Genomic DNA, 12,344 nt, shown 5'->3' with positions numbered 1-12,344 from the left:
AGTCCATGGGGTCGCTGAGGGTCCGACACGACTGAGCGACTTCACTTTCACCTTTCACTTTCATGCATTGGAGAAGGAAATGGCAACCCACTCCAGTGTTCTTGCCTGGAGAATCCCAGGGACGGGCGAGCCTGGTGGGCTGCCGTCTGTGGGGTTGCACAGAGTCAGACATGACTGAAGTGACTTAGCAGCAGCAGCACACTTGGTTAACAATGTTGTATTAGTTCCAGGTGTTACAGCAAAGTGATTCAGATATACACACACATGTATCATTGTTTTTCAAATTCTTTTCCCATTTAGGTTATTACAGAACATTGTGGACTTTCATATTACAAAATATGTTTCGGTTGAACCGAATGAAATATTTGATAATTTTGACTTGCCAAAACATACATTTCAGTGGTTCAACCTAATTCAGATTCATTACAGAAATGTTAAAGCAACAGAAGTTTAAGCAGTGGAAGTACCCCCACCATACGCCCACCCCACTCCCCAGAGGTCAACACTGTTAAATGCTGGTTTGCATCCGTCTGGAATGTTTTCTACTCTGATTAAACATACCCGGTGCTACCATCTTCTGCAGATCAATACCTCTTCTTCTTTCCTACTCACAGGTCATCTTTTTTCCTTTGAAGGAAAAATGAAGCATAGTATTTCATGGTTAGCCATTTTGCTATTTTCAGTTAAGAGTTTATATTTTTCCACAGCACAAAAACCTCCTGCTGTGTAGCCCAGCTCCTTCATGTTTCTAATGGCTGCATTGTTTTAAGCAGTGGGGAAGCTCTCAAAGTCGTCTCTCTGCATTTGTTTCTTCTGGAATTCTCCTTCTTTTTGGTCTATATGCTTGAAGGGCTGTGAGTTCCAATCGTGCTCCTGCAATTGTGCCTTCGCGTCCCCTTATCCATGTCCTGAAGGAATCTCAGTCAGTGGTGGTTTCCTACAGTCCAGGGACACAGAGAGAAATGGGCTGGACCAGTGTCTGTGGAGTACCAGGTTTTCCTTCTACCTCTCTCTCTGTTTTTAACGTTGCCTTCCATCTACCCAACATCAGCTCAGATCGTTTTCCAAACACATGCTTAACAACCTTAATAACATGTGATCTTCAGTCCATGCCTCTCTTTTGGACTCTGAGTTCATACACCCACCATCCAACAGGACTTGGGTGATTCACAAGTATCCTACATCAAAAGCCAAGTTCTTGATCCTCAGCCCTACCTGATGATATCCATCTCTGTTAACTCCATTCCCACAGTTCTCCTTTTCTCCCGTATCTAATTCATCTGTAAGTCCTAATGTCTCCACTGTCTACCTTTCTGTAAATTCTCAGCCACCTCCCACCTGGATGCCCATGGTCTTCCACGGTGGTCTCCCTGCTCCCGACCCTCATAACCCACTATTCTCACAGCAGCCAGATGTTCTTTTAGATATGTAAAGTGATCTTGTCACATCAGCTTAAAAACCTGCAATGCCTTCCTTTGCACTTGGAATGAAATCTAATCTCCTTCCTGAGGACTATGAGGTCCCATGAGATCTGGCCCTGCTTTGCCTCCCTGTGCCCCTACATGCCTGGCACACTGGCCTCCGTTCTGATTTTTGACATGGACAAACTCCTTCTTGCCCTGGATATTTTCTTCTTGATTTCTCTGTCACCTCCGTGTTTCTGTCACAACTGGTATTGTGCCAGGGACAGGCAGGAGAAGGAAATTAGGGCCTGGAAAGAGCCCAAATGCCAGATCCCAGCTTGTTCTGTGTCAGGGCTCTGGCCCCTGCCACTCCCATGTCCCATCCACCCTGTAAAACAATGGTCCCCAGTTATTTTGGCATCAAGGACCAGTTTTGTGGAAGACAGTTTTTCCACGGATCAGGGGTGAGGGATTGGTTTCATATTACATATAATAAGCATGTCACATTTATTGTGAACTTTATTTGTATTATTATTACATTGTGGTATATAATTAGATACTTATAGAACTCACCTTAATGCAGAATCAGTAGGAGCCCACCAGTTCAGTTCAGTTCAGTCTCTCAGTTGTGTCCAACTCTTTGCAACCCCAGGAGCCCACCAGATGCAGCTTAATTGTCCCTTGCCACTCACTGATAGGGTTTTGATATGAGTCTGGAAGCAATTGATTTATTGTGGTCTCTGCAGTCAAATCTCTCTGCTAATGATAATCTGTGTTTGCAGGCACTCCCCAGCACTAGCATCGCCACCTCAGCTCCACCTCAGATCATCAGGCATTAGGTTCTCATAAGGAGCGTGTAGCCTAGATCCCTTGCATGCCCAGTTCGCAGTAGGGTTCATGCTCCTATGAGAATCCACTGCCATCACTGGTGTGACAGGAGGCAAAGTTCAGGCAGTAACGTGAGTGATGGGGAACAGTTGTAAATACAGATGAAACCTGCTGCTCACCTCCTGCTGTGCAGCCCAGTTCCTAGCGGGCCACAGACTGTTATCAGTTCATGGCCCAGGGGTTGGGGACCCCTGCTGTAAAAGAAGAGAGAACTAATGCTGTTCTGAAGCTGCCACTGCCAGGGATGTGGGTTGTGGATTCTTGCAATGTTTTATCCATCAGCATAGCTTTCAACAGCAAGTGGGAGTATAAGTCCCTTTCCTTCTTCCTGTTCTTTTGTCACAGATTTCGAATCCTTTGGGATGAAGAGGTAGAAAGGATGGGTCCCGAGAAAGCCTCTCTGGGCCGAGTGGTCTGGAAATTCCAGAGGACGCGTGTTTTGATGGATATCGTGGTCAACATCCTGTGCATTATCATGGCAGCCATAGGGCCGGTGAGTGCAGTGGCCCTTCTCTGGCCTTGTCTCCCAGGTCCCCAGACTGGCAAAGAATGTTATTAGTTACTTTCTCTACGAGCTGGTGGGTTTAGTACATTGTTGCACTCCTTGGGGGAGAATTTTCATAAAGCTAATCCTTGTCAAGCATGGCAGCTACCACTGAAATTAATTAAAAGGTTTGCCTCATAAAGTCTGCTTGCTGACATTATCTGAAGCCTTCTGTACCTCCCTCGAACCCCAGCGGCACTCTCCTCTCCCCACTGCACTGTTTTACAGACAGTTATCATTCACCAAATCCTGCAGCAGACCGAAAGCGTCTCCAGGAAGGTCTGGATTGGCGTTGGCCTGTGCGCAGCCCTTTTCACCACGGAGATTACCAAAGTCCTCTTTTGGGCCCTCGCCTGGGCCATAAATTACCGCACGGCAATCCGGTTGAAGGTGGCCGTCTCCACCTTGGTTTTTGAAAACCTGGTGTCCTTCAAGATGCTGACACACATCTCTGTTGGTGAGGTAAGCTGGTCCAGATGGAGTCTAACTTTAGGAAACTGCATTCTGAGTTTTCTGAATATGTGTGAGCTGTGCTTCCTGGATGGAATATCTGCCCCCTCTGTTGGTTGTCTGTGTCCTGTCCATCATTTCCCTTCTTCCTGCTAAGTGAAGTGGTGGACACTCAAAACACCAGAAGAATTCAGAGAAAGGAGGACTCCATTCGAGCTGGAGAATTTGGAAAAGCTTCCCTGTTCCAGTTGGAACAGGGCTTAGGGGTGACCTCATTCAGTCCCTCTGATTGTCAGGGAGGACATCGAAGCAATACAGAGCATGCTATGGCATTTAATAAAATCGACTGACTAACGGATCTGATGATTCCAACCGTGTAATATTTTGGATGTCAAGTCACAACAAAGACCATGCCTGTTGGACTTTAGAGTTGACATTTCCTTAAGCCCTTAATCCTTAGCAATAAAATCTTCACCTTTTACTTGAGAATATTTCCCTGGCCAAGGGAACCCCAGGTAAGGGAGGTAAGGGAAGAGACTGTTTCTTTCAGTTGCTCTTTCACTTTGTTTAAAGCATCCGGTATCAATTATGATTAGATTCACTTGTGTAAAACCAAAACCCCCAAATAACAGTGGGTTAAACAGGATGAATTTATTTCAGTCTACCTGAGTCTGAAAGAGGGTGATGGAGGGCTGGAATGGGGGCTTCCAGGCTCTTCTATCTTTCTTTATCACTACCTTAGTACATGGTTTCCATAATTGTTCAGGATGGAAACTGCAGGTCCAGACATCCTGGTCATGTTTCAGAGAACTGGTAGGAGGAAGCAGAGAAGAGAAAGGGGTATGTCTTCCAGGTTGAGTTGGCTCCCTGTCAGAATGCACCCCCAAAGCTCCACTGGATACCTTGGCTTGTATCTCATTGCCCTGAGCATAGCTGTATGGTCACAACACTTCCACAAAACAGGCTTGGAAATGTGGTCTTTTTCCTGGGCCCACAGATGCCCTGATTCAGCAGGGTTGTGCTAACAAGGAAGAAGGAGAGAGAGCTGTCAGGAAGACAGTGGGCTTTGCCGATGTACTCCCAGGTGGTATTTACGCCTTTCTTCACTGGGATTCTCAGTCCTAAAAGACTGGCTTCTCCAGAGTCATAGAATGAAACTCACAAGACTCACTGTGTTGGTTCTCTGATGACCTCCAGCCCCTTTAAGGCAGTTTTCCCTTTCCTTCCGCAGATGCCCCAGCCCTTCCAAAAGTCGTCAGTTGGGGAAATGCTCGGGTGGCCCTTCCAAAGCCTGAACCTGTGTGCTTTCTTTCCAGGTGCTCAATATACTATCGAGTGATAGCTATTCCTTGTTTGAAGCTGCCTTGTTTTGTCCCTTGCCAGCCACCATCCCTATCCTAATGGCTGTCTGTGCAGTGTACGCCTTTTTCATTCTGGGGCCCACAGCTCTCATCGGGATATCCGTGTATTTGCTATTCATCCCCATCCAGGTAATAGCAAGTCTTTGCAGTTGTATTTCACGCACACTCTCACTTAAGTGGGTAGAAGGCTTTGCTTCCAGGGCCTGGCCCTGAAACCTGAGCCCTTACTTTGGGCTCATGGACAGCATAATTTTTAAAGAACTTGAATTTAAAGAACTTGAATTTGAATGCCCTGGGGAAGGGGGCATGCTTCTTCAATTTGTCAAAATCCCCAGTGCTTCCCTCGTATCCTGGTGATTCCTGCATTTGTATCACCTGGCCAGACTCAGGTTGTGTCCCCAGAGAACATTGACCACAACTCAGTGGAAGGATTCAGCTGAGAATCTCTCCCTTAGAACTTTTCCTGGCACTTACACTCCGATCCCTGGATTTTTAGGCCAACAGCAACTCAACAATTCTCTCTGAACACTGTACCTTGATTTCAGATGTTTCTGGCTAAGCTCAATTCAGCTTTCCGACGATCAGCAATTTCAGTGACAGACAAGCGAGTTCAGACAATGAATGAGTTTCTGACCTGCATCAAGCTGATTAAAATGTATGCCTGGGAGAAATCTTTTACCAACACCATCCGAGGTAGGATGAGCAACTGCTGAAGGAACCACTTGACCCGTAGAGTGTGCTTTTCCAATGGATTCTTAAGATTCTGGGTTTGGGAATTCTGGAAATGGACTGAGGGGACCTCCAAGCTGGTCTACAGGCTTTTCAAAAGAGTATAGAGATTTTGGAATAGACCCAGGCATCTCTTCTAGGGAAACCAAAGCTTAGTAGGTGAATGGCATATGGTTTAGCCATACTGAGGCTGGTGAGTGCTTATACTGGCCAGCTACCCTTCACAAAAATAATCCACTAAAGCGTTATGAGTAGAAGAGCTGGCTCAGGCTACTTCGTTGACTTGGAAGCTATCCATATGGGCACATGCACGCACTCACACTTATACACGTGTCCCCTCCTTGCTGGCAGCAGCCTCATCAGGATTGGATGTCCCACTGACTTGACGTGCTTTAGGCAGATAGGAGAATGCATATATAGCTGTTTTGTTTTAAAGATGATATTTAAAACTCTCAATCAAATAAAAATGCAAATCTAATTGCAGGAACATTTACATAATTGCTGACATAGACTCAGGTGGTTGACCGGTTAATGATCCGAACCACTGTTACAGCCGACTCTCTGGATCTACAATTACACTTGTAGACCAGCCTGTAATTGGACCCAAAGTTGTGTATCCACAGTTTTGAAAGTGGCTTTAGAAAATCTGCTTTTGAGCTTGCCGAAGGAAGTGTCCCAGGTTGGGACACTGGCAGCCTTATGTACCATCTTTCAAGAGCCAGAAATACTTCCGTGCACATTGAACTCACTTTAATACAGTTTATTTGATGTGATTATATTTGATTCCATTTTATGTAATTCAGTGTAACTCAATTTAATTCAATAAATATGTACCAAGTTTCTACTATGTACAAGGCCATGGGAGTCACACAAAATAATTAGAAAGGATCTCTATTTTTAAAATGGAGGAAGGATGAGCTAAGTTCAAAAATAGCTATCAGTTTGTTGGCTCTACTTCTAGAATATATCCAGAATCTGTCTACTTCTCTTCATTCCATAGCCACCGCAGTCCAAGCCAATATCCTCTCCCTTCCCATTTATGGAAAGAACTTCTAGATGCAACCTCTGCTTTCTGCCTGCCCCGTAAAATCCATGATGCACTCAACAGCCAGAATGACCTTTTAAAAATGTCAGTCAGATCCTGTCTCTCCCCTGCTGAAAAATCTTTAGTGACTTCTTTTCACACTTAAATGTTTTCAAATTTAGGACTTCTGAATGAAGTCCAGATTCCTTCCAACTGCCTATTGGATCCAGCACCATCTGACCCCTGCTGACCTCCTGACCTCATCACATCTTATCCCAGGCCTTGATAACTCTGCACGAGCCACTCGAATCTTCTGTTTTTAAAACAGCATCCACATCCATTCATGGCTCGGGAGCTCTGCAGTTGCTGTTCCCTCTGCCTCGAATGTCTTCTGCTAGATGTTCGTGCTGACTTTATCTTAACTGTGGGTCTCCTAAAGTAATGACAGTGATGCACGAGGCCTTCTTCACCACAGTCCCAAGCAGGTCCACTCCGTCTTTAACTCTTGGTCTTGTCACCCTGTTCATTTCTTTCATATCACCCAACACAGTTTGTCAGAGAAGGCAATGGCACCCCACTCCAGTACTCCTGCCTGGAAAATCCCATGGATGGAGGAGCCTGGTAGGCTGCAATCCATGGGGTTGCTGAGGGTCAGACACGACTGAGTGACTTCACTTTCACTTTTCACTTTCATGCACTGGAGAAGGAAATGGAAACCCACTCCAGTGTTCTTGCCTGGAGAATCCCAGGGACGGGGAAGCCTGGTGGGCTGCCGTCTATGGGGTCACACAGAGTCAGACATGACTGAAGTGACTTAGCAGCAGCAGCAGCAGCAACACAGTTTGTAATGATCTTATTTACTTGTTTGTTTCTTGTCTATTGCTCCTCCTGGAAAAGCTTAGACCCTCTTTACCCCTATATTCCCTGGAACCAGGCACAGCCCCTGGCATATAGTAGACATCAGGTTAAAATTTATTAAAAATAATAGGCAAACGTGAATTAATTATAGAATGAAATGGGTAAAAGGCCACAAAAGAAACTGAGAGGAGATCCATGGGCATGAGAGATGAGGAAAAGCCTCCTGGCAGAGGCCCTGAAGGACAGGACGGATGTGGACACCGCAGGAGCTGGGGAAGCCCCACTGGGCAGGAGCAAAGGCCTAGAGGCTGTGCTTGGAGAGGAGGTGGCTGCTGTTCTCGAGGGGAAGGGTGTGTGGACAGCAAGTGTTGAATCCCAGGAGAACTGGATTCTAATTCTGCCCTGACCTCTTAAGGAGCAAGTCCCTTAGCCCAGGAAGACTTTCCTCTACTGTCAGGGGGGCATAGTGATGGCTTCTCCTGTGTCACGTGGTGGGGAGAGCGGGTTAATGAAAGCCTGCCTGTGCAGGGCTCAGCCCAGCACCTGGTCCATAGGCCACACTCCCCGAGCAGGGCTGTGGCAGCATGCTGCTAACGTGGAAGTGTTTTTGTGGAGGAGGCTAGTGTTGCTGTTGAGGACTTTAAACACCAGGGGAGGAGCGCTTGAATTCTATCCGAAAGCAGTACAGAGTCTTGGTATCATCTGGACTACGGAAGGCAGACACGTTCTTCGGGTTTTGTAGCTGTTCCTGAGACACAGGGCAGGGGCCTCAATCTGGCAGTCTTCAGGCTGGCATATGTGTTTTGTTTGGCTCCTACAGTACTTTAACTTTTTCTATTAGTTCCCAAGATTTAAACGTAGGGCCATGTCTTACAAAATTCCAGATCTCAGACTTCAGAACAGCCTAGCGAGCCTGGGACACCCTTGCTCTGGTCTTGCTCTCTGCCCACTCCCTTCATTTACATCACGTACCTGTGGGCATCTGAGCGTATGATTCCTGACACACAGGGAATCAGATCGGAAAGGACCTTGGAAGTCATCCAGCAATGGCAGCTGACAAGCACTGAGCCCCAGTGCATGCCGGCATTGTACTCAGGGCTGTCTGTGTTTCCTCTCATTTAAAGTTCTCAGCAGGAGCCCTTAACACTAATTTGCAGAAGGATCCAGCAGAAGTTATGCCTTTTTTTTTTTTTTTTAAATTGAAGCAGGTGGCGCTAGTGGTAAAGAACATGCCTGCCAAGGCAAGAGCTGTAAGAGATGCAAGTTGAATCACTGGGTTGGGAGAAGGGCACGGCAACCCATTCCAGTATTCTTGCCTGGGGAATCTCATGGACAGAGAAGCCTGGTGGGCTACAGTCCCTAGGGTTGCGAAGAGTCGGGCATGACTGAAGTGACTCAGCATGCTCACACACAGTTGATTTGATTTACAGCGGTGTGTTAGTTTGGGGTATACAGCAAAGTGATTCAGTTATGTATATATATACATATAGGTTTCCCAGGGGGCTCAGTGGTAAAGAACCTACCTGCCAATGCAGGACACAAGAGATGTGGGTTCGATCCCTGAGTTGGGAAGATCCCCTGGAGGAGGGCATGGCAATCCACTCCAGTATTCATGCTTGGAGAATTCCATGGAAAGAGGAGCCTAAGTGGGCTACTACGGTCCATAGGGTGACAAAGAGTCGGACATGACTGAAGTGACTCAGCACACATGTATATGTATATATTCATGTGTGGATGACATGGAAAAGAATCTGATATTTTTCAGCTTCTTTTCCAGTATGGTTTATGGTAGTTTAGTGGCTAAGTCATGTCCGACTCTTGTGTTTAGTTGCTAAGTCGTGTCTGACCGAGTCGTGTCTGACCGAGTCATGTCTGACCAAGTCGTGTCTGATTTCCCAGATAAGAATACTGAAGTGGGTTCCTGTGCCTTTCTCCAGGGGATCTTCCCAACTCAGGGATCCAACCATCACCTAAAGGAACTGGGTGGATCCTTTGCCAGTGAGCCACCTGGGAAGCCCAAGTATCTGTTAAGACCAAACTCACAATTTATCCATCTCCCTACCTCTTCCTCTTTGGTAACCGTAACTTTGTTTTATATGTCTGTAAGTCTGTTTCTACTTCATAAATAAATTCACTTGTATTATTTTTTAAGATTCCACATATAAGTGATGTCATATATTTGTCGTTTCTGACTTTACTTAAAATTTTATATTATGATAATCATCCATGTTGTTGCAAATGGCAATGTTTCATTCTTTTTTATGACTGAGTAATATTCCATTGGATTTCCCTGGTGGCTCAGATGATAAAGAATCTGCCTGCAATGCAGTAGATCGGATTTGATCCCTGGGTTAGGAAGATCCCTCAGAAAAGGGAGTGGTTACCCTCTCCAGTATGCTTGCCTGGAGAATTCAATGGACAGAGGAGCCTGGCAGGCAACAGTCTATGGGACTGCAAAAAGTTGGACACTACTGAGTGATTAACACTTTCAATATTCCATTGAGTAATATGTTTCTTAATGCTGGTGCTTGACATGCAAATTAAGACCACTATGGACCATTTCTATTTACTAGGTATAAGGAAGAAGGAAAGGAAGTTACTGGAAAAAGCTGGATTTGTCCAGAGTGGAAACTCAGCATTGGCCCCCATTGCATCGACCATTGCCATTGTGCTGACATTCACCTGCCACATCCTCCTGAGACGCAAGCTCACCGCCCCTGTGGTAAGTGCCTCTCTAGAACTGGCCTCTTCTGAACCAAACTCTGCCAAGTGCCAGATGGGTAGCTCCTCCCCACCTTTGCCCAGCCCTGGCACCAGAACACCTTATCACGGTGAGCCAGGTGACACCAGAATTCCATCCCAACTTCTAAAACCAGTACTTGGGCTAACAGGGAGAAGAGGAGAGCTTAGTAGCAATTCTTGTTTAGTCTACAGGATAGGGATAGTAGTTAATGTTGGAACACAGTTTTACATTTGGAAAACAAAACTGAAGCCAAAGGAGCCCTTTGTTCATATGTATACATACATATGACAGGAGCAGAGTTTGTGGAAGTTCTCTGGGTGGGAGGAGGTGTTGGTGTTGGAAGAAGCAGTATGGTGTCTAGATCAGAGTTCCCCTTGTTTGAATCCCTCTTTGCTGTGACCTATAGCAGTTCATGGAGACTCTCTTGCTTCAGCTTTATCATCTGTAAATGGGGTGATGACACTCTCTATGGCTGTGAAGACAGAAGTTCTTTTACACAAAGCACATGGGCCAGCGCCTGGAATGCAGCAAATTCTGCAGACATGTTTGCTCTTCTTATTACCCTGATGCTCACCCAGGCCAGGCATAACTGAGTTGAAAGCCTCAGAGGGAGAATTGGATTGAAGTTGCGGGGGGTCTTGAATTACAAGGGGGTTGTGCATTCAAAGGTAAACCTGAGCTAGAGGGGGAATGGCTCCGAACTGAAATAAACAAACAGATATTGAACAAGTGTCTGAAGGGCAAGTGGTTGGAGGAAAAAACACAGAGGCAAGAAAAAGAGAGAGAGAAAAGTAAATAAACTAGGAGAAGTATGCTCACAGGGGAAGAATTGCACCAAAATCAGGGATCTGGAGGGAAGGTGGGGGGGACATTTGAGAAAGCAGGATCTCTTCTGGTGCATCCGTTGTAAGGCTGTCAGTCCCATTACTGCCCATGTTTCTTTAGAAGGTACTTTTTTGCACAGTTTTCTGTCACACACACACACACACACACACACCCCCCCCCCACCACACACACACACACACACTCTGGGAGCTTGAACCTAGCCACAAACCCAAAGCCGGTATGAATGTCAATGATGATTGTACTGGAGCCTGAATGAATGCTACCTGGTTCTTGTAACTGCTGTCTATGATCCCAAGCCAAAATCTTTTTTTTCCCCCAGAACACACCAAGCAAATTAATTTGAAGCCAAATTGAGTGCATGTAGTTAGTATTTTCTAAAACAATGATTTAGAAGAAATCTAGATCCAGAGCAATTTGCCTGAATGCTAGGCTTGTATTTCTTTAGACTAATAATCCTTGCAGTCTGCTTCTCTGCCAGAGTCACATCAGTAGGAGGTCAGCCCTGAGGTGCTGTCACATCAGGCAGCCTGGGGGCTCCGGGTTTCCTTAGCCAAGAGGTGCTTTGGAACCTGGAAGAGCTGAGTTCTCTTTGGGGATGTATTTAGGATCAGATGTGATGAAGGTGGCGGAGGGCAGGCTTCCCCAGGGGCTCAGTGGTAAAGAATCTGCCTGAAAGGCAGGAGCCACAGGAGATGCATGTTTGATCCCTGAGTCGGGAAGATCCCCTAGAGGAGGGCATGGCAACCCACTCCAGTATTCTTGCCTGGAGAATCCCATGGACAGAGGAGCCTGGTGGGCTATAGTCCATGGGGTCGCAAAACGTCTGACATGACTGAAGCGACTGAACTCGCTCGTGATGAAGGGAGCATCCTTCATCATGCTCTTAATGAACTAAGTGGGATTAGTTGACACCTGGGAGCCCTGTCCACAGGGCCCATTCAGCAGCAGGAAGGATTACTCCAGATTTGTTGAAGGAAGTTGTGTTTTTAATTTCTTAGATGGGTGGTTAGGGAGAGGCTGCTAATTACAAGTCGGGCAGATGAGAAGATGAAATCTGAGAGATGAGATCATGTCCCCCCTGGGGCACTCACAGAGCAAGGAAACTTGTCTTCACTGAAGCCGTATGATATTAGCCACCCACTAGGCAGGGCTCAGTGGGGAAGGCCCTAGTGAAGAGGAGGATTTTTTTGGAAATGGCGGTGGAACAAAGGCCCTCAAATCAGTCCCTTATGAGTGTGTGGAGGTAGAACATGGAGGCCAGCCCCTGAGCGCAGGAGAACGAGCAACCAGCCTAGGCCAGGCACATCATTGCAGGGAGCTTCCACCTTCAACACTGGCCTGTGTGGTGTATAAAAGGATGCTCTATCTCTGAAGGGTCAGATGTCTCTGAGAGAAGGGGACGATTTAGGAAAATCTGCATAAGGTTTCAGTGAATTGTCTAGGCCAAATAAGCATGTGAGATGGATGGGGCTTTCCAAGTGCACTCAATTAGAGGCCC

General features: G+C 46.3%; 1 protein-coding gene across 1 annotated transcript in view; it reads left to right on the top strand.

The window, feature by feature from the left end:
• Positions 1–12,344, top strand: part of ABCC12 (ATP binding cassette subfamily C member 12) — a 61,667-nt gene that overhangs the window by 5,618 nt on the left and 43,705 nt on the right. The window contains exons 3-7 of the mRNA XM_086349466.1: positions 2,637–2,784; positions 3,064–3,297; positions 4,602–4,775; positions 5,192–5,339; positions 9,831–9,979. Coding sequence (XP_086205592.1) covers positions 2,637–2,784; positions 3,064–3,297; positions 4,602–4,775; positions 5,192–5,339; positions 9,831–9,979 — 853 coding nt within the window. The remainder of the gene's footprint in view (positions 1–2,636; positions 2,785–3,063; positions 3,298–4,601; positions 4,776–5,191; positions 5,340–9,830; positions 9,980–12,344) is intronic.

This window comes from Bos grunniens, chromosome 18 (genome assembly GCF_055505025.1).
Source record: "Bos grunniens cultivar Pamir isolate PY7600 chromosome 18, Bosgru_T2T1.0, whole genome shotgun sequence".
NCBI lineage: Eukaryota > Metazoa > Chordata > Mammalia > Artiodactyla > Bovidae > Bos > Bos grunniens.
Note: the sequence above shows the minus strand (reverse complement) of the source record. Positions and strands in the feature narration are given on the sequence as shown.